This window comes from Cygnus olor, chromosome 3 (genome assembly GCF_009769625.2).
Source record: "Cygnus olor isolate bCygOlo1 chromosome 3, bCygOlo1.pri.v2, whole genome shotgun sequence".
Classification (NCBI taxonomy): domain Eukaryota; kingdom Metazoa; phylum Chordata; class Aves; order Anseriformes; family Anatidae; genus Cygnus; species Cygnus olor.
The window spans coordinates 5,570,750-5,594,494 of NC_049171.1; the positions used below are offsets into that span (position 1 = coordinate 5,570,750).

The following is a 23,745-nucleotide window of genomic DNA, read 5'->3' on the forward strand; positions in this document are numbered from 1 at the left end:
TAGAGACATTGTGTTTGCATTCCTGGTAAGAAATATATGAAATATACATCTTGATATTTTTGTGAACACAATGGCATAATGAAAATTATTATTCAGAATAATATTTGGATGAACATTATAATTATACCTACATCCAGTCAAAACTACAGAACATTTTCACTGTGCAGTTTACCAGTCAGTATTTTTAGATTATTCTAAACCTAACATTTTATTATTATTTTGCTTTGATTTTTTATTTATTATTTTTGTTTATTTATTTATTATTTGCCAGTCTATAGAAACACTTAGCTTATTAGAATTTGGTTTGGTATTGATTTTGATCCCATTTAAAATCTTAATTTTATTGAAATCACTGAGGCTGCCCTGGTGTAAATTAAGAGCCCAGAACCAAAGTTTTGTGAAGGAAGGTCACTGCAAGGATATACGGAAGGAAGGCATCGTGCAAGGATAGATGCAGGTCATGCTACAAGAGAGTGTCAATTTTCCTCAAAAAGACTTTCCACTGCCTTCCTATTGAACGTTCTCTACACATAAAAGAAATAATCCTCCTTCTCCCTTCATTCTAGGTCACACTTCAATGTACCTAATACTTAGACCACTCATCTGAATGAACCACAAAATAACCTAATCATATGGTTATAGTCTCCATGTAAAGGGTTGTAACACCAATATCATTTACTTGAACTTTGGGACAGACTGAGCTGATACTTAACTACTGGACAGTTGGGATTATTCTACTCCTCTAATATCTAAATGAATTATGAGAAAAAGAATGTGTGTAAAAGATTGATAATAGAGGTTATGTACAAGCATTAGGCCATTCTTATCAATTAATTTTATAGCCACAAGTAAATTCATCTCTGAATATAAACAGTCCATTCATCTGAATGTAGGCATATTTCCCATTAAGTTTTGCTTGAACAAGGAAGTAAGATTTAGCCTGCAATGAATTAATGGCCACAAAATGTGTTCTTTAAGCTTCTTTATGCACGGAGTACAGAAAAATAGACTCAGGTACAACAGACAGAATTGCATCATCCCACATGATGAAGAGTTACGTATGTTCTCTTTCATGTCTTGAAAAATTATATAGCGCTATTTTTAAAACCCATTTTGTATATCTCTGCTCCTTGAAAGTCTGGACCATGCTTTAAAGTAGGCAACAGTAAGCACCACCCAATAGTGTCAAAAGAGAATATGCAGATAAAATATATGTCTAGACTACCTTAGACATGATACAATGCAGAAGAATCTAGAGTACACTTGCTGCTTTCCATTGTGGCTTGCACTTGGAGACAAAACCTAACTGCTCTAATTATGTTAGTCATTTTGACATAGCTATTAAGGTCAAAATAAATGCAAACGGATCATTTTCACTAGTTTAATGTTAGTTCCCATTTACCATATGATTATAAAACTTTCAAAGTGCTTTTTTTGTCCAAACCAACATCCATCAAATGCTGCTAAAGAATAAATTACACAGCCAAACTCTTCTTCCAAAACTGCCTTATTAGGAACACCTATCACCAGCTCAGATGGAAGAGCAAGGACAACCATGACAAAACAACAAAGAAAAGATGTCAGAAAATACCACTGCTGGTGCTTGACAAAGACACTATAACCTTCTTGAGAAAATAATCCCCCCAAAATATGTGCTTGCTGTTACAAAATATTCTCATATAATTTTAATCAAGAATACAATTCCAATGCTGTACATATGGGGCTGAGTTTTGTAGTAGTAAATGATAAGGCTTGTACTTACAATCAGGCTCTCCATTTTAGAAGTAACATTAGCTTTTTGAAATGTTCTACAAAAAAAAATTCTTCACATAATTTCCTCCAGAAATCTAGTCATTTCTGGAAGAAAATATGCTTGCAGCTCATAACTAAAACTAATGTGATTCTTCCCAGTTCCATTAAGTTTCAGCTACTCAAAACTAGCAAGATTCAGTGAAACCAAATACAGAACATGAATCACATCAGTACAACTCAGCAATAGCAGGGTTCTAGCGCATATTTCTCAAAGCGCACCAGAATGCAACATCGGAGGCTTGCAACACTTGGGAACATTTTGAATATAGGTCAACCAGGGTCAACTCATTCTCAAACCTGAAAGAATGAAGCTGGCAGAAGTCTTATTAAGATCCTAGACTTTCAGGTGGAAAACCTAGAAACTGTGGAATTCCCATATTGGATGTAAGTTCCCAAATTCCCTTTCATATATCTAGAAGCACAGAGTCAAATAACATCCATTATCCTATAAATTGCTTTGGTTTCCTAACTACCAAAATCAGTCAGCATGACCAGCCAGTTGACATGCAAATCCACAAGTCACGTGTTCTTTGAGGAATTCCATATGGCATGGGTTTCTCTTAGTCAACAGCATCCTGGGATGAATATTCAAAGAAATTTTGCTTTGTTTCTGTCCTTCCCTCTCTCTTGTCCCGCCTTCTGGTGTCACAGACCTAAGATACACTGCACTGCGACTCTTTCAGAGAAAATTGCCAAACACAGCACGTCAGATATTACCCCAGTAAAGTCAAGTGAACTTTTGCATGGATGTTAACAACAAACAAATGGCAGTTTGAGAAGTCTGTAACAATGATGTTATAAAAAACTAAGTACCACAGCAACTATTTCTGCTACTAGTACTGTTCACCTCTACGACTGGTATAATTGAAAATACTTAATTTCTCTATTTCTGTATAAAACATCCATCTAACAAAACTAATTGTTACCTGACAGTCTTGAATTTATTTATTTATTTTTTCATTCAGAACAATTTACATTAATTCTCAGACGGTGACATCACTGGTTCTGGGCTAAACAGTCACTAACCCAGTAAGATTGCATTTAGGAAATGTACCTGGATTCTCCTGGGAAACCAAGACGCAAAGCACACAAGGACTCTACTGCACTAACCACACACAGTAAGTGCAACCTTAGATTCATATCTAGTAAAACACTGAATGCCAACTACAAAATGACTCTTGGTGTAAGCAGGAAGGACTCCTTTCTGATGTACTGTTAAGCTATCATTCCCAGTCAAATGAAATCATAGTCATTATTCACTATTTTTTGCATTGGCCAAGCTGCCACAAAAGCTCTTCTACTTGGAAGTCTGAAAGAAATTAGGAGATGGGAAGATGGGAAAATATACAACTAAACTATATGCAAATAAACTACAGAAAATTAACCTCTCCTTCTTCAAGGGCTTATTCATACAGCACCCAGGTTCAACAAATTAATTCTCTACCCAGACATACCAGCAAACCTTTGAGTTTTCATCCAATTACCATGACCACTGCGTCGTAATTTTTGTAGTGTTTGGTAAAAATATAGGTGAAGCACTCAGTAGCCCCCTATAAACTATATAAAGAACTACTTCTACAACAAATGTGCTTTGATGATGTTGAGGTCTGGTGGCATGTGTCCAATCGAACATGGATGAGATATATTAGCAATCTTCCAGCAGATCTTTTTATAACCATGCTTTCCATACGGGCATTTCTTCAGAACTCAGGAATAGGAACCTAGGAACCATTTGACATAGGCTATGTGTATTTCCTAGATAGTGCAAAACTTCAATTTTAGATAGAAGTTTGAGGTATTCTCTATGGTTTCATATTGAAAAGCTGTATCAGAAGGATCTAAACCTTCCCCTGATCTTACTGAAACCACTAGAAGGGATATTTTCAGGGACAGATGCAGTAAGAGAGGGACTGGCAGTCGTCATGGGGCTGCTGCATTCAGAAAGTTAGTACTTGAATCAAAGCTGCCAGGGAATGAGTTTTCTACCTAGAAGAAAGAAATGGAAAATCAGATGGAAAATCAGATAATAATCAGATACTGGGAAAACATCCAAAGATGGGTCACGTGAAGAGACAGCCATAAATTGTACTGCAACGTTACTGATAGAAAGTCTTTCACCTTTTTAAAATAAAAGACTTGAAGAATGAAAAAGGTTAATTGAATGAGTAGAGAAAACCAAACTCGCTTATTTTAATCCTTTGGAGTAGTAGTGTGTAGGAAGAGTGAAAAAGGAGCTAAGCAATGAGAACCCTAACACTGAAAACAACCTGGTGCTCTAGTTGTGAGATGATATAAGGAAGACTTGTCTTTCTGAATCCCTTGTGAGGACCTGGAAGATAAGATCTGCATCAACACCAGAGAGTTACACCAGCAAAAGAGATCTGAGAGGGATCCTGGATAAAAACAACTGCTTTCTTGTTTAAATTTAAAATGCAAAGTTGATTTTGGAAACTCCTGGAATGGAACCAACCTTATGAGGTCCGCCCATCTGTCTCCTCCAATATGATACTTCAATACGATACCATGACTGATGGTGCTCAGGCAAAAATTCAGCCTGCCTGTAACTGAACCTCACATTGAATGCAATCATCCCAAAGTTAGTCCTCCATACAAAGAAATTTCTTGATGAAAAAACAATTTGCTGCCAAGACAAAATTAGAACCAACATCTATGTGTGTAAGGCCCCTGGTCCTCTGATCTAGCATACCTGGCTGCTCTGCTGTCAGCAGAATGACTGAGGAACGGAAAAACAGTCTAAGGAAAAGCCAAACAATCCACACCACAATGAGAGCTGCATACTTGTAGGGTAAATACAAGAGCAAGAGAACACTCTCTTACCAGTTCAGATCCTCTTCTGAACTGTGCCAAGGAAACAAGTGAATTTTATTCAGAGTAGCAGAATCAAGGACCATGCATCATAGTCTCCATGGCGAGTGATTCAAATAACTTTTGGAGACTATCTGGGTCAAATCTGAATGAACCATCACTGATGACCATGTCATTAATATCTTAAAGAGTGCCAGGTCCCCTCTTGTAACCCACACAGGAGAAGGAATGTAGGGCTTTTTCACATTTTTGGAGCCTGATGTTGAACATGGAGAATGTTTTTGTAATCCTGTAAGGGTCTTTCCTCTGTGGAGGGTGACTTTCCAACAGTGCAGAAATTAGCTTTAGTCTAAGAACTGCAGAGTCCTGGCTTGTCAGAGCTGAGATTCCTCTCCTTCAAGACACAGGACTTAACCTGGGAGTGTGACACAGCTTAATGTTGCCCTGAAAGAAGGCACGGTCACATAATAAAAAATGGAAAATAAAAAATATTGGCAGGATAAAGTCAGGTCAGTGAAAAAGGATTTAAAAATACCAGAAGAGTACAATAAAGCAGACTGCCACTCCACTTTCAGAAACAATAAACAGGTGAGGGAAAAAAAAAAAAAAAAAGATTCAAAACTATACGGCAGAGAAAAAACAAAAGACTGGTATTGACAAAATCTGTATGTTTATAGAAAGGCTGTGAGAATTTTATCTGCTTAAGGATTGAAATGGTATCATCTGAATGGGATTTTTCATACACAGAACATTGATTTTTTAGTCTCTCAATCTTAAATTGAGAGGTACTATCATATACTTTGCAGCACCAGATTTTTCTAGTCATTTCTCCAGATGTACTGATATTTAAACTAAATCCATTTGTACTGATGATAAAGTCTTTCTAAAACCAATTTTGTTAAATCATAAACACTAAAAATGATACACAGTGAATTTCAGGGAGACCACTGAATGCCTCACATTAGACAGCACGGCAAAAAGCCAAAAGCCAACTCTACTTAAATTAAAAATAATCTCCCAAATGAAAAAGAAAATGTTTGCTCTCTGCCTCGTATGACTGGCTGCAATGAGATAGAAATTATTTAAAATGAAGAAATAGTCTAGGGCTGTCCATTATTTCTTACTAACTTAAAGTGAGGGTAAGGTTCTTCTGTAAATCCTCCTTAATGCTGAATAGACATACATCCAAGAATTTTTCAGAACAGCATATTTCTTGTTTTAAGAAAATTGTTCTTGAACGCTTTGGGTAACTTATTTTGCCTAATAATCCTGTTATGAGACTCTCTGTATGTTCCTAACATGTTATGTTATTTCGGATAATTAAGTTCACAGTTAGGTTTCTAGGACTGATCATACATTCTTCCTATATAACAAACATATTTGCACCTTTTTTTCTTATTACAGAACTCAGAAAACTTAGTGTGAAATATCTGTACATGAATTAAAATCCTTTCTCACTTACAACAGACTCTGTGAGGGCATCTGTTAATTACAAATTCTGATGTGGAAGAAAGATCAGCAGGCTTATCAGAAATCGAAGAGAATATGGTGTATTTTTTATTACTAACTTCTCTACATGACCTTTAGAGGTTAGTTTTTAGGGTGGAAACAGCTGAAAGCCTGACTTCACTGAATCTAATGACACATAGCTATTGATGAACATTCAATATCTCTCTGAATCATTTAGTAGATAAATGCCAGTCTTACACAACAGGTGTTAAATTCAGTCTTATTTACTGAATCTCAGCTTCACTGAATGAAATTTCTTTATATTTCCATAATAAAAATATTTTGGCAGACATGTCATGGCTTTATCTTAACAACCCTATAAATTCATCTCTGGACAAACTCTGGTGCCAAATAATTATAATCCTCACTGTCAGACAGAAGACAGAGGCAGAAAGAAGAAGATCTAAATTTTTAATAGATGTCATTGGTTTGAAGTCTTGATTTGAGACCTGTAAGAACTCATTTTTGCAGGATGCTGAGAACCTGAAGCATACAGAAGAAATGCAAGTCAGTGTTTGTAAAGTTAGGCTTTAAAGGTTTTAGTCTAAATTCCAATCTAAGTATTATGCCTATTGGCATAATAATGCCACATAAGTCATCCATGCCACTGTCAGAAATAAATTCTAGCTTTCCTGACCCATGGTGGAATCTTTCCATATTCTAATTTCTGTAGAATAACTTCTCTTCTTGTTTTTGCTGTTTACTGCATTCCCTCCCAAAATAATAACAAGAGAACTATGGGGTAACATTAAAGATTCAGATGCCTAAGCTTAGAGATAAGGGATGTCTCAAATAAGGCATCTGCAGCTGTCTGATGGATATGACAAGTATCACAGAGAAGGTCTTCCTGGGCTAAAAATGCAAATCAGGCCAGTTATTCCAGCATCTATCTTTAAGCAACCGAATCAAGTCTGACGAGTATACCTCAAATAGTGCCTAGACATCACCCTGAAGAGCTTTCAGAAAAAGTCAGAATCTGAGAAGAAAACAGTCAAGTTTTCTTGAAGTAAAAACTGGCTCCAGCCCTCTCACTGTTAAGTGCAAAGGCGCTACTGGTGGAGAAAAGACTTCAGACACAATAACAATGGCAATTCAAGTCTACACAATGCAGTTATGATGGTGTGCCTTCAGACACTCATTTGTGTGTACTTCAGTGTAGTCAAGTTTGGGAATCTAAGTTTAAATAATCTCATGGCTGAGTCGTCAATCACTTCTACAAGCAGATGTTTATCTGTATTGGTAATATTCTGAGCTTAAGTCCACTTTCAGAAAGCAATTTACCAAGGTTCAGATAATTACTACTGGTTCTTACCAGTTCTGATGTATCCTACTAAATCCTCTGATGGGAAAATTAGGGATCCTATGCTGCTTCTACTAGTCAGAACACTACTTCTGAAATGAACCTCTCAAGCCAAGATGTCCATCAAAGTCACCTTTTACAGAGTCAAAAATATTAGAATTACCTAATAAATCTGATTTAACGGTAGAATTCAGAAGATAAAACACAACGGATAAAAGAGAGAGGATTAAACACAATGACATGCTTCTCATTTGCATGCTAAGCTGGAAAATATGGAACAGGATGGACACCAGCATAAACTGTGGTTGTGTTCCAGCTCTTACAAGCACCAAACCTGCAGTTTGTTAAGTGTCACAAGAAGTGCACCGAGTAAAGCCACTTTTCCTCCTGGTTCTGTCATCAAGTCTACGAGGTCATGCAAATATATAAAGAAACTATTGTGAAGGCAGTGGCAATTGGAGAAAGCAGAAGTTAGTTCAAAAGAAATGTTGCCACAGCACTGCTCAAAATGGCTAGGTAGAATATTTTTTAAATCAACAGTGAGAGTCTGGCAATAGGAAAAGGTAGGGTCAAAGGAAGCATCTGTCTATGTCCACACTTTCTGCATTTGTAAGGAACTTATGGGAAGTTTGGGGTAGTTACTTTTTGGACAGCTGTGATTGATAGCAGTGAAAAGTGGGCAAATCAGCAGATCTAAATGTATACACTATAATATCTTTCATAATGCTCTTCCTTAAATTTTTGATTAAAAAAGGAACAGTATTATAGCTCTACAACATCTGTATATATCTACAAGACTACCCATGATTCCCCCTCTCTTGGCTTGTTTAGAAGGAACAAGATTTGATCATCATATTAACCATGCTGACAGAAGATAATGTCAACAAATTAAACTGTTCAGTTAGCTGTATAGTTTGGGAAATTCACAAGTTAGCAGGACACTGAAAAAAATAGAGTATTTTACTATATCTCATGGTTGGAAAGCAATCTTACAGTTTGGTTAATAATTAAGTTGCCTTTTAGTGATAGTTGGGGGAGGAAGACTTACCTTTCTGTAATTGTTTATAAGAGTTCTTTCCAAATAAAATAAAACCAAATATATTTGCTTTCAGAAGCTATCACCATGTTCTTTGCTTTATCTCTTGCAAACTTCTGCTAAAAACTTCTCTAGTTTGGACTAGATATTCTATTGTACGCTTCACATGATATTAGTCTAGCATTTGTGAGTGGCAAAGGAGAGAGGTAAAATTATGTAAAGAGAATAACAGCCCAAACATACAGTTCCATTCATAAAAGTATTGCCCTTAGTTTTAACACTAAGAAAATTATAACTTCACATGCTCTTTTACTTTTTTCTGTTCCTACCTTCTGAGGTCAAGTACTACTGTTTCCTTGACATTTATGCTCCTCCATATAATTTTCATGGAGATGAATTTCCTCCAGATTCAGAATCTTTTTTTTTTTTCTAAAACCTCTGCAAAAGTGGAAAATTTCTTCCTGATTTTTCAGAGCTGAGATCTAGTATGTTTTTTCTATAATAATTTCTTTGACTTTCATTCTTTTCTAAATGTATTTTTTTTTGAGCTAAGTAAGAATATATGGCACATAAAACAACAGTTCATAGAAAATAATCCCAATTTATGACATCAGAGACAGACTACTTACACTTTTTTATCAGGTAAGAAATTTAAATAAAGAATTTGACTGCTCTGGACAATGGATTTGCCATTTGCATAGAAAAAATGATGGCGAAACCTCGTAACACATCAGTGTTTTACCACAAGCTCAGTTCTATTACATTTTAGTTGAGGTTCAAAGTTGTCTAAAGAAACCAATCTCTTCTTTCTCCAACCCTAAATGTGTCACTTGAGAGTTCAGCATCCAATAGGAGCAGTATCTAACACACAACTAATTTTAGAATATAAAGTGCTCCTCACCATATTGGAATACATATAATTTAAAATAACTGTAAACCTAAACTTTGCAAAAACAGAAAATTCAAGCACTAACAAAAAAGCATAATTTGTAATTGAAAGAAAATAATATTTAAAAGAAAAAAAAAACTTTTTTGTCTTTCCAAAAAGAGACAGAAATTACTAAGTTTTATTTCCCAGGAGAATTATGCCACTTTTAAAAGAAAATTACAGTCACCACAAATTGCTCTCAACAATTCCAAAGCTTCTTCATTTGACCACTTGAAAATCAAAGTTCTTTAAGATTATAAATATAACTTTTTATAACTCTGTTATTACGTACTGTGAATGGGGAAAGGGGGCCAATCTTGTGGCCATAGCGTCGAATGGCCTCTCTGATGTGGCTGGGCTGGATGGCATCGCTTTGAGCCTCTATACCACAGGCTGCAGTGCTCTGCAACAGAAAAACACATAAATTGTTACTAAATCAAAAACACACAACAGACCTACAGTGCATAAAGTATGAAAATAAACCTTTATAAAATGGACCAATTTTTTTTTTTCTGAGGATACACATCATTGCTACCACACACTACATTAGAGAAAAAAAGCTATTAACAAATCAAAGAGGACTTTTACATGAACTGTGCTTAAGAGACCCAAAGAACACCATATTTGTCCTCTTAAATCTTTCACCTAGTGCTGCTGTATGTTGCAATTGAAAAGAGCAGCAAATGTTCTAACTAAAATGAAAGGGTCATATAAGTCATACTGCAATAACCACAGAAACTATTTTTAAAACATTTCAGGCTTTCATTATGATGTCAAGGGGTGGGGAAAATATTGAACAAGTACCCAAAGTGGAAAGCAATTTGACACCAAAATCACCATTGAGTAATATCAGATTGAAATTTGAAGATGAAACATGTGACGTTATGATGTTACAGGGATGCAAAAATATTTTAATTATCTCAAACTGGAATGTTTTCTAATTTCAAATAATTTTTTTAGATGATGAACCTTAAACAGGAAAAATAAGACTTTACTACTACTGGTCCACTGATTTTACAAAAGCATCCCCAAGACTTTAAAAGAAAAAGTTACTCTTTTCTCCTTTTTAGTCAAACAATAATGTTGATTTAGGCTTCATCCAGACGTGGCTGCTTGCCAGAATTCAGGTGACTTACCAGAATGATGTCTGCTTGGTAATAAATTCATGAAAACAGTATTAGTGAATGAACCAAGAAGAACAAAAACTTACATTATACACTGAAATTAAATGTACACATGTACAAGCTTTCCCCATATATTTTCCACTACATACTAACGCTTTAAAACTCGCGATATTTTTTACAAGAGAAATTTCAGGAGTGCCGAGTCCACTGAAACTTATGTACCTGTACACAGAATTATTCATAATAAGATGGTGGATTCTTCCCTGTTGATTGACATTCGTAACGGAATGTGAAACTCAAGCTGGAATGGGCCTTTGTGGACTAAGAATAACATTCTTCACCAAGTTAACTCGTTTGTCTCAATGCCTCAGTTATATCTAGTACATACCTAACCAAATTGGATAAGTCCTGGGAACATTTCATTAAAACTGGGCACTTTTTAGAATTTAATTATTTTAAAAGGCATTAAGATAAACACTAGGAATTTTAAATAAACTCATAAAACTAGTGAAATACAATGTATCAAAAATTTAATCCTCCATCTAAATTCTTGTTCCTAGGAATAATAATGGAAATCGCCCAGAGAAGCAAAACATATTCAAATGCAATATAAAAAAGGAAGAGGATAAAGTAGTCTAAATATCTTCAGAAAGGCTTTAGGATTCACTAACAGCTTTCTAAATACAATGTAAGAGGGGCAGAGACAAAGATGAACATACTGGATTATCCAAAGCCCTGGTGACACCTGAAGGGGAAAATAAATCTTTTTCTAACTGTCATAAAAATTACTAGTAAAATTCCATGAAAAATAAATATTGATTGTAAAAGAATAACACACATGAAAAAATCATATCATTCCATTGTTGTGCAGCAAAATAAGTACTGCCATCACATTTATTTCTTTTAAAAAAAAACCAAAAAACAAAAAAAACACAACACCCTAAGTGACTAACACAGCGCTTCCTAACCAGTTTATTTAATCAAATCTATTTCCCCTGTGGTTTTAAGGTACATATAGACATAGACATACAATACCAAGGATCTAGAGCAGAAGACAGGAATTGTAATATTTACTTTTCATACACTGAATGGGAGACGTCCATATTTTATGCAAAGTAAACAAATATTTAGATTGAATGCAACCAATTGGCATAAAAATAAAGGCGATCAGGCAACGTTGTTATAGGCAAAGAAAGCAGCTGCCTAAGGCTGCTGAGAGCAAGACGATCGCAACAACCTCTTTGCCTACTTTGCTTATACTTTGAACCTCAAAACCTAAGCTAGCTGCTACTGTCAGAGAAGGGGTTGGTTATTTGGAGTGGTGCCTACTGCTGCAGCTGTAGAGGAGCAGCCTGTCTTAGAAGCAGCAACTGTCACCTCAACAAAATACAGAGTAGTCTTACCTTAGTTCTGACAGAAAAAATATAAAACATATTTGCCGCTACTATAACATTGGTAGTTAACTTGTGATATAGTTTACAATTAATGTGAATTAATATTTAAAATTATATACATTATATCCTCATGATTTGGTTTCTTTGCCTTTTTTCATGCTTCTCCACCAAATACCTTTTTTCTTTTCCTTTGTTTGGATTTGGTAGAGTCCTGTCCTATTCCTCCATTCCCCAGGGCTCCTGATGGTGTTTTCCCAAGATGTTGCTGTCCTGCTGGAGCTGGGGGGGTAGGCGTAGGCGGTGGTGTATTTTCAGGAGAGTCAAGACTGGTCTTCACACTTGTAGCCTGCCCTAAGAGATGTGGCTATCAAAACAAGACATCAAACAGCCATTATATAATCAAATAACAAAAAAGTTAGTGCCTTCTTAGATTTACTCTTAGAAGAGATGCGATACAGCATTAAGTTTGCTAATTCTAGCAATTACTGTAATATCTATATCGCAGCAATGCATGCCATACAGCACCTATTGTACTTGTCACCTACCGCTGACAAGTATGGGTGTGAACTTTAACATCCCAATCTACAATAGAGAGAGAGGAATTTCCACCCAAGGAAAGAGAAGTTACATTTAAATATAAAGATGCTGCTAAGAATTTAACATTTGGAGCTATGATTTAATGTCTTTCCTCTTACATCTGTAACTTCAGTGTTGGTAAACTCCATAAGAGAAGACCATGCCAATACCAGATTTCAAGAACGCCTACATTGAATGCAACAGACTACCAAACACTAGCAATACTAAAATATAAAATGCATTTATTCTCACTCCACTGCAATAATCGTTATATAAATATATGACAAATCAACATTTACCTCAGTTGAATTGTGATATTGTATGAAAGTGGCAGATATGGCATGACTGAAGGGGTCACCAGCCTTAGGAGCCATGTCCTGTTTAACCAGAAGGGCCATGTCCACCAACTGCAGGAGGAAAAAGAGCTAATATTAAATAGGTAGGCTTACTGACGTGGTACTCACCATGAATGCAACTGAAACGAAGAAGAGAGATAGGAGTTGTGGGTTGAGGCACATTATTCTTAGTATTTCTCAGTAGAAAACAAAATTACTGAGATATTTTAGCCTAAGGAACTGTCCTTTTCCACTTTTGTAAATATATGGAGTAATTTATCTACCCAAGAGGACTCAGCTTGGCACTAAGGTAACATTTTGTTTTCCAGGAAATCCTGCTTTTTAATCCAATTGTGCAATAGGGTTTAATGAACCTCAGCGCACTGCCAAAGGTCACATAGTGAAGTATGTGGTTTCAGTTTGGACTTGAATAAAGTTCGTGCTGGACTCCACTCTCCTCTGTAAGCATTAGAAAACATTTCTATTTGTGTATCAGATGGATGAATACAGTATAGCACTCATCTGTTGTACAGTAAATTAAAAGACAGATAGAAATTCTATTAACTTGGTTAGCTGAAGTAGTGACTGCTTGCTTCCAAAGGTGCCTACAACACAGTCACCTGAGTTTGAAGTATATCCAAGAGTTACCAATTTATACTGTTTAACTAGAGTAGTTGTTAACTACTGTTTAACAACCTGTGGGGTATGCTTCCTTACCTGTGCCACAGTCTCATATGCTAAGTACGCCAAAATCTCCATTGCAACTGCATTTGGCTTTATTTCCATACTGCTACAATCCAACCAGTCACGAAACTTGGATGCTTTCTTTGCTGTCAGTTCAAATCATAAGGGAAAAAGAAAATGTTAGCAACAGGAAGACAAAACAAAGCATTTTTCCAGTCACAGAAAATACTGCAAATGTTAAGCACAGAGTGTTAATAAGATGTGATTGGCCAGGAAAGGAATTCAAAGTGGAACTACTGAGGAAAGTTGATTACTTCGTATACAACATTTTGGAAACCCATGAGCAGCATGGAGGAAAGAGAAAAACAAAGATGATCAACTACACAAGAGATTTCAGAACAAGGAAGAGTCTACCTCAGAGGACAGTAGATAGGACAAATCTGATCTTGAATGTACTGAATGGTAAAAAAAAATAATAGGATTGTGTCGTGTCTTTGATGAATGATAGAAAAAGGGGCTAGAAGAAATCAACACAAATCTGAGGTTTGGAAGCCAGATAAAATTATATAATTGAGTTAACAACAGCAAAGGCAAATGAAGAAGGACAGAAGAACTAGGAAGTTCAGTGTTAACTGTGCAGGGATTAGGTGCTGACAAGCCAGCCAAAATGATTTGTAGAGGAGTGTTTTTAAAATGTGTGTTGGATATAAAGACATAAGGATAGATGTAGATCTGCAAATGATCAGCATTCAGACAAGAACTTCACACTGCTAATGGATGAGATCACTTAGGAGAAAGTACAGAGAAAAATATGGAACAAAGAAACATGAGAGACTTGCTGAGAGAGTAAAAGGAAGAGACACGAAAATGGAACAGAAAAACCATCATGGAAATTCACAGAAGAACCAAAAAAAGGATGATCTTACTAAAGGCAGTGGCAGACAAGCTGATCACAGAAAGAAACCAGTTATACAGTGGTCTTAATGAGAGCTGTTCGTGAATACAGGACAACCAAAATGTAGTAAATACAATCTGGGAGAATCACTTGAAACAGCTCTTGCAAAGGGAGCCTTCGTTAAGGAATAAAAAGCTGAAAACCACGCCAATAATAATTATTTTTTAGGAGGGAATGAGATCCTACAGTGCTTGATCCTTTGATGGACCTTTTCTTTTGTCTGTCTTTAAAACCACACAGAAATATGTGGTGCTGTGATTAGGAATATATATATTCAGAACAGATCTCTTGGAGTCCCAGATTTGTTCACCTGTGACCCAGTTCTCATGTGTTTATATAACTGTAAAAAGGGTTTGCTACTTTAGACAATAATTTTTATCGATATATTAAATTTTTAATAGAATCAAGAGAAAATAAGCAAAAATAATATTTTTTTAGTTTTGAACAGATGTTCTGCATGGCCTTTAGTATGTGCTATCTAGTTGAGTTCAAATTATGTAATTAAATTTGTGAGTGAGTCTCTTCCTCTACTATTTTCTAAGCACTGTAATTCTCATTTATTAATGACATTAAATGTCAGTGAAAAAGAATTGTACAGAAACAGTCACTTAAAAACACTGGGAAAACACCATCAAGGGTTTTTTATAGATCACAGTCCCCTGGTCAGCAACATTTGATGTGATTTTGCAAATTTAAGATTTGTATTTGTTCTGTCTCCAGATGACAATTTTTGGGTTTTAAAAATGACTCTATCTCAAACCTCTCATTTGCTGAAGTCCCCCTAATCTGAGCTATCATTGATCTAATGGCTCACAGATGTGTGATGCCAAATTATAACTAAGCTTACAAAACATACTGAATTAGGAAAAGAAATGCTTACAAAACATGTTTTCCAACATTTGCTGACACAGAACAGTATTTCGAATGTGTCATTTATTTGCCATAAATGACTCACCCTTTCTTCGAATTTAAGTGTCCTGCTAGGAAGAACAAGATAAGGTCTCTCATTTAAAGACACCATTGTGTTCTAGTCTGCGTTGTAGGATCATGTGCTGTTTTGTCATGACTTTTACTGGCTCCCTCACCTCACTTTCTCTGACATTTGACCTAAAACCTTAGTCATCACTTAACCGCTTCTGTAATGATGTTTTGCTACATGATCAAGCCCATTAATTTACAGCTCATTATAGTTGTGGCCCACAAGTACTTCTAGTAAGTTGGTTTTCAGTGCTAGTAAAGCCCTAATTCTGTCATCATGTTATTAGTGTTGGAATGGCGTATACTGATGAATTTGGCTAATGTTGAATAAATTCCACAGCAGGAGCTTACAGCTTAAAATAGAAAAAGACTCTTTAGTAAGTTCTTTGTGTCTCTGCGGATACAGAAATAAAAGCAAAACTTGCTGCTCTTCCTTAATTTTAGATGCATTCCTAAGAACCTGCAACCATGAAACTTTATTAATGTGCTGACTGCAACAACACCATGACAGACTTCAGGCAAGTAGGGGTGTTTTAATCCATTAACTCTTTACAAGTTCTATCTTTGCAGCAGTCCCCACCAGCACAGTATTTGAGCACATAGAAAGCCTGGTAAACAGTCAAATAAAATACTCTGCCAGACAGCCTGAAAACTATGCTAAATTAACCGTTCCCAGGAGCTATGAGGACAAAGAATTTAAAGTTTTGTTATTGTGGATGAAACAAAAGTGCTTTCAAAAAATATGAGGTTCTGCTGTGTTGTCTATTACATGAAATAATAATTTAACATCTTATTACAATACAGACATTATAATACTTACAAAAACTCAATTGCCGACTTTCACAAAATTCTGCATACTGGGCTGAGTCCATCATTCGTGTTTGCCTTTCTGCTCTCTGACAAAAGAGTAGAAGTACATGATGTACCTTATTCCAGCAAGAACTGCATTCCACAACAGAAATTATAGCAGCACGGCGCCCCTGCCATAAACTTCAGCTAACCCCCCCGCCCCTAAAAATTAAACATGCATTGCAGTTTCAGATGCAGAAATATAAACCACAGATTGCTTATTAGCCTTGTGCGTTAAGTTTCCCAGAGGAGTGTGTCAGTTCTCACTTTAAAGACCTGCTCGCACACTCCTCACCTAAGACAGTGACACAGGGTTGATAGGAAAGGTGCTTGCCCTCAACCATTTGAACACCAAGGTGTACAATTTAAACTAAAGCACGTGAGCACTCTGCCTACATGTTTACAGATGACCAGACAAATAAAACGTTCTCCTAGACTGAGGCAAATGTATCCCTCACTGAACAGAACCAAAACTGTGTGCTTTTAAGATGGCAGCATTATCATTATTGGAATGAATAGATTACATCACATTAAAGGTGCACCAGACAGAGAAGAGCACTGAAGTGCCCCTTCCCATATAGACATTCAATACATAAGTGGTAAATAATATAATATAATAACTAAGTGGTAAATGTGTATGTCTTGGTTTCTTTCACTGTTAATCTATGCTTAGTTTTTCATGCTTCTAAACACCTACTGGAGAAGAAACAAAAAACAGACTTAGATTAGTCTTTAAGAAAATGGCTTAAAATGTTATCTACTGTATTAAAGTGTAAACCAAAAGCCTGTATTTCAAAAAGGCAAGATTATGTACAGCCTCTTCTCCATGTATTACTCTGCTGTAACTGAATCGTCGTTGAAGCAGCACTGGAGGACATGTTTAAGAATGAGCACATGCCCGAGTTTTGTTTACTTCAACAGAGGAGAGTTCATTTTCACAAGGTAAGGATCTGGTCTCTAGAAGAGATTAAATCCTTCACATATTAGGGGCAGGAAGCGGTAGTTAGATTAAAGAGAATGATTATCCTTTTCAGAAGCAGACAGTTTAATCAAGTCTCTTAAACAGGGAAGGCATATTGTCTTACACGTCAAGGAAAGCAATATAACTCTCTTCCAAACATAAAATAAAACATTAAACCCGGTAAGAGCAGAACTATAGCTAAGGATTCAAAGTGCTATCAGGAGGGGCTGATGCCACTGTGACTGTACTGCAGCGAGCCCACACAGCCCAAATCATCATGCACACAGAAGGTGAAGTACAGGCGTGTTTGCATTACAAACAAAAACCAAACAAAGCACACACACACACAAATGTTGCTGCGAGTTCCCAAGCTCTTTTACATCTGACAAAATCAAAATTGCAGAGTTCTTTAACCCGGTCTACTGGAAAATAACAGGGCTGCTAATGAGAGTATTTGAAGATGGGTTATACAACAGGATATTTTTTTAACACTTTCTCGTATCAGAAAAAAAAAAAAGTAAAAAATCAGTACTTCAAAACCACAGTTTTTTCTTCTCTTCTATGCCTTTGAGGTCATTCTTCTATGCCACTCCAATCCATCACTTATGAGATGTTGTTGGTGGACAACACATTCAATTTAGCGGTGAACTGAACGACTAACTGTGCAGGAACATACCTGGATATTCCTTCTTTCTGTTCATCTCTACCCAGCCACTCACTTCTATTGTATTCTGACTCTTAATCACCAGGACGGAAACTGTTCTACTACTTAAGTATTTTTCTGTTCCTCTTCTATGCATTCTTCTGGCATCTTGACTACATTTTGTGGAGCTGGCTGAAAGTTTTTACTTATCTGAAACAGCAATCTATTCCATCAAGACATTAAGTCTAAATTCATTTTATATCCTTTAAGAAAAATTGTCACAATAACTTCAATCCTCATCCAGCATGATCAGAACAGAGATCTGCTTTGCCTCAGAATTAATTCAGCTGTACTTTTCAAGACAGAAAGAACCACCAGGATCATCTAATCTTATTTTCTGCATAGCACAGGACACTTCTCACAAAATATATACTAGAATTCACAGTTCTAGAATTTCTTGCATAATTTTACTACGTTTTTTGAAATACATCTAATTTTGATTTAAATATTTCACATATTAAGATATATCTTCTTCAAATTATTTTAAATGGTAATTTTTTATGCAATGTGGTTTAAATTCTGCAATCATTTGTGCCTTTGCCAGTCACAAATTACTAGTTGGGTACTGCCACATAATGACAAAATAATTTAACCATATGTGGGTAATCAAATGGACTGAACTTCTCTAAATGTGACAAAGTTTTCTTGAAATTTTACACATGGAAATGTGCAGGCTCACAGAATTGTTGCCTGAGATCCAGCTTCAGCAATCCTCCCTCTGGAGGTCTCTAGCACAATCTCTGGTTTAAAAGAAGACTATTTATTGCCTACGCTAGATAAAATCAGCCATGGCTTACTCTAGCGAAATCTTTAAAACCTTGATTTTGTGTCTCCTCTGGGTAGCCTCCTTCAGTGTTGCATGGTGAACAAGATTTTTGATGTCCTACTTGAACCTGCCAAGCAACAACCTGTGGCTCTTGACCCACAGATCCTCTATCCTATTCTTTATTCTACCCAGAACTACTATGAAGATTTTGGTTCTATTATCTTTGTAACTGTCCTTCAGCAGTTGTAGGCTGTTACCTAACCTCCTTTAGGCCCGTCTTCCTCAGGCTAAGTAAGACCAAGTAAGCTCAGCCTCTTCTCACAGGCCATGTGCTCCAAGACCCTCACCACCTCTCAGTAGCTTTCAGCTCAACCTTTCCAGTTTCTCAGGATTTCTGTGTGTTTGAAGGACCCCAAACAGGACACAGCATTCCAGATTTGGCCTCAACAGCATCAAGCAGAAGGCAACAACTACTTCCGTCAGTCTGACAAGCACATTTCTTCTGCTGTTGCTCAATGTGCATTTTATTTTAGCTATGATTAGAACATACTGCGTTGCCTCATATTCAGCCTGATGTTGAATCAGTCAGTACTGATGCATAGGGTTACTGTCCCAGACTCAGAAACTCAATCAAGTTTCTGTTGGGCCAGCTCTCAGGGTTTTCAAGACCTGCCTGGACTGAAGCTCTGTCAATCAGTGTGACAGCCACTCCCAATTTTCTATCATTCACATATTATCAGAATGGGCATTTTGTATCTTTGTCTGCATTTCACTGTTGATAAAGATATTGAACAATATGGATCCCAGTATCAATCCCCAAGGTATTCAGTTTTTACCAGTTTCCACCTGTATGTCAAGCCATTGGCTATAACCCTTCATATCCAGCAGTCCCAGCCATTCAAAGCCCTTTGCAACAACAGGGAAGGCAGAGCAAAGCAAGATAACAGAGTATGTCAAAATGAGGAGTTATGTTTCAAGGTCCTATGACAAAGAAAAAAGAAATCTAGAAATGTGATGATGATACTTCAACATACAATTACAGGCATCCCACAATGCAGTATGGAAACTGCAAATTAATCCCAAGAGCAGTTAGATTAGATTAAATTATTTAGCAATGGCTACTCAGCAAATACAGTAGAAAACTCCTCAAAAATTGATGTTGTCAAAGGCTAGTCAATATGGTAAAGGGACATTTTTCTGATAGGGACTTCATTCCTCTCTACAGATTGTCTACAGTAGCTGTCCAAAGACCTTTACACTGGACTTAGCTTTATTCTCACTTATTAAATAAATACTTACACTTATGTTTCTTCTGATATAATATCTTTTATATAGCCAAATTGCCTACATATCTGTTGAATAAAATCACTTTATCTCTTAAGTTCTCTCTAAAAGATGTCTTTCTTAAAGGTGGATTCTAGAGCGATTCTCCAAAACACCATCAAGTAAAAGAGCTTTCCACGTAAATATCTGGACTATATTTTCTTCCCAATACATTCTAAAAACCAAAACATATCATGGCATGCAAACTCATAGTTCACAGGACGTCACAGCCTTTCCATCAGTCCTACCAGTTTTAGAATAGTCTACAATTAACCAGCAAATGCAGAAAAAATAAATAGGATAAGTATATAATCTTCAAAGCAAAGCAGAAGACAACAGGTCACCTTTCTTCTTCACTTCTCAAGATTATAAATTGTAATTATCTTCTTTTATATCATCCCTGCTTTACAAGAATTTAATGTTCTCTTATCTCCACATTTCTAAGGTATATTTGATAAACTCAAATTGAATCAATAGCATGGGATAAAAAGGGAGCAGAAAGATTGTGCATATAACTGTGAACACAGAGTTACTCCAGGCCAGAAGAGTTTCAAAGAAATAGCATTCAACTTTGGGCAAGACATAGAAAGGCTGTTAAAACTCAATAATCTGTATCCAATGCTTCCTTTTAAATCTGTAGAATACCCACTTGCTATTTTTTATAGTCTATTTTTTTCAACTACCATTTCAGATGCTTTAAATAAGAAATAGCTTAAATTTTATTAAAATGAATTTTTCCAAATTCTATTCTTGGGAAGAGTAGCAAGTCACTCCAACAAAGGTGAAGTCCTCTTTCATCAGTATAAAAACAAGTTTGTTGAGTCTTTCCTATATGGTGAAACATAAAAACCCTGTGGCCATGCTGCCTTGAAGCAATCTCAGCTTCAAACAATAAATGACATGAATGACACAGTCCCACTGGTTCATCAAAATACGTTAAATATATACATATATTTTTTTTCACTCCCTTTACAGTAGTACTAGTCACTCTCAGCAGTTAAGAAGCTGAATTATGTGGTGTACAGCAGAGTTAAAATACTTTGTATGCTTTCATTGGAACATGCTGAAGGATGCAGTAGATATGACCTGGCACAGTAAATGTATGCTTAGTCTTCCAAAAATGTGTTGCATTATATCTTTCTTGCAGCATGAAGAACTAAAAAAGACTAAAGAGGGAACGGAAAGAAAAGGTAAAGAGCTGAATGTTGTCACCTGCCATGCAGGATGAAAAGAATCTTATTTTGATTCCATTTCAAAGCTGTCACACTTGACATCTTTTGGGGGGGAGAGGCCAAATGTTAACTTGCCTACTAACTATTCAGTGTTTGAAGGAAATGTGCTGGGTAGCTGCTAAGCTGGAACATTTGAAAAACACACACAGCGTGGCTGGGTGTCCCTGTGCTGGCAACAATGAAGATGTTGGCTTCTCAGACTGCCTGCATATTCATATTGTGGCATGATTTCCTGATTTTTTTTTTGATGAAGACCTTCTCACTGAGCACCTATTATGGTTTCAAAGGAGCTAGGTGACTAGTCTGGAGAGAAAAAAAAAATTGCCCTGCAGTGGCTGATACTACTAGAAGAGCGTGCCACTGCTTTGAATTCAAGCTTCCATGAAGCATACACAGATTATCCTCTGCATATGATTTTTTTGTCATTTAGACTAGAGAATAACAGAACATTGCATGTTGTACCTGACAGCTCACAGGCTGCAGGTCGAAAATTGCCTAGATTAAAATAATTACAATTTGTGAAACAAACCACAAAGTAGCTCAATATTGAAAAGCTTGCATAATACGATGAAAGCACATTTTTATTCTCTGTATCTTGAAATTATCGGAAATTATCACTATCTGAAGATTTCTGTTACATAAAGGAAAAATGTATTTGCTCTTCTAAGAATGACTTGAATTGGTAAGCAAAGAAAAAAAGGCATTTTAAGAGTAAGCATTTTCAAAGTTTAAGCTTGCTCAGAGTTTTATAAAGAAAATAAAAACGTCACTTAGGGAAAGACCAATAGCTTTTGTAATGCACTACTTGGTTTGGCTATGAAACACAGACATACAGGAGATTTTTATCATTTTTACCCACCTCTTATAGAACATACCATACATTCTCAGTAACCATTAATCTGAACAAGTCTGTGTAACAAGTTTGAGGCCTTTGATGTAATACCATTTTGAGAGCTCCTGTGTTTAGTACAAAGTTCCTCATATCTTCATTACTAGAAGAAAACATGAGGTCTTTTTCAGGTAGACCAAGAAGATTTCCATTTTAATGTATTTACACAGTTATACCTAGTAATAAAAGTTCTGTTTGTTTTTTGTTTTTTGTTCTCTACGTTACTAATGCTCTCCTACCCCCCAATAAACACAGTTAAGACCTTAACAACCTTTAAAATCTTAAGAACTGTTACAGAGATGCTAGGGTGTTATTACAGAATAACAGAATCACAGAATCATCTAGGTTGGAAGAGACCTCCAAGATCACCGAGTCCAACCTCTGACCTAACACTTACTCTAACTGCAATGAAAGCAAGCTGTGGATTATGATAAATATAAATCAGAATAGACTTTTTTTAATACTTTTTTCATTATAGAAAACTGGATATTTACTGTCTATGGACAAAAGATGGGAGTCACTTGATGAAGCTAGACGTCTACAGTACGCTAATTAATCATCTAAAGTACATTTATAACCGAAAAGATATTAAGGTACTTTCAGAGACTAACTTTTTCCTAAACTAGACGTTCACAATAGGTCAGACTAATCACTTCCATGAATTTGTCTGAAGTTCATCCACTGTGGACATCAGCAATGGAGTTCCGTGGACACTGGCTTAGGTCTACATGTCCAAATTACAAACATCCTCCAAAATGCAAGAGGAATCCTACTCTGAGAGTGATGACTGAAGGATATCATCACTGACAGGGCAACGCAAAAGCCAAGATTAAAGAATGACTCAGGAAATTTGGTTCCACAAAAGCAGCTTTGTACCCTAGGCGTTCATTAACTCTCCCCATCATCCTCTAAGTATTTAAAAATGTAAGCTAACAAAGCAGATAAGTAGGGGGAAGGGAGCTGGCAAGACAATTTAAGATTATGTACAAATTTCAAGGAAATTTTAAAGAAAGAAAGCAAATGGAAATTCACAGACGGTAACAAAATGAATGGACTAATTCCCAGTAGTCATGATCTCATTGCTTAAGGAATAAATAATGCTGGTCTCCTGATAGGAACTCACCACTGCTCTAACACTTTGCCTTTGAACATATGCAAAATCCTCACATACTGTCTTTATTTGAACCAGCTCCATATCATATCCAAATTCCTTGTCTAAATTTATTACTGCTGGTCTGAAATGTGGAGCTGGAAACTGTAAACAAAACATTTCCAGTTCATGAGATGCCTCTGATTTCTACAGGACGATACTTTTTCTGCTATTATAAGCGGCATCATGAATTTTGTAAAACTACATGTTAAATTTATGGCTATCTTCTACCAGTGCTTTCCAAAACCCGTAAAATACTTTTGGATAAAATACGCTATCAAACTTTAAAAGTTATGTGGAATTTATTAATATATTAAAAAGACTTATCCGCCCTCACTTTTCTGATTGAGGACACTATAACACCTTTCTGTGGTTTCCATCTGGCCGTAGATCAAAAACTTTATATCAGATTAAT

The 23,745-nt window shown here is 36.1% G+C and overlaps 1 protein-coding gene across 6 annotated transcripts in view; it reads right to left on the reverse strand.

The window, feature by feature from the left end:
* Nucleotides 1-23,745, reverse strand: part of SUPT3H (SPT3 homolog, SAGA and STAGA complex component) — a 277,738-nt gene that overhangs the window by 46,072 nt on the left and 207,921 nt on the right. For 5 of the 6 annotated variants that reach the window (XM_040554266.1, XM_040554265.1, XM_040554268.1 and 2 more), the window contains 5 exons: nt 16,278-16,353; nt 13,558-13,670; nt 12,805-12,912; nt 12,105-12,293; nt 9,704-9,814 (listed from right to left, as the gene is read on the reverse strand). In XM_040554266.1, coding sequence (XP_040410200.1) covers nt 9,704-9,814; nt 12,105-12,293; nt 12,805-12,912; nt 13,558-13,670; nt 16,278-16,353 — 597 coding nt within the window. Of the gene's footprint in view, nt 1-1,762; nt 1,809-9,703; nt 9,815-12,104; nt 12,294-12,804; nt 12,913-13,557; nt 13,671-16,277; nt 16,354-23,745 lie in introns of those variants that run through there. The other variant, XM_040554267.1, reaches the window with a different exon arrangement.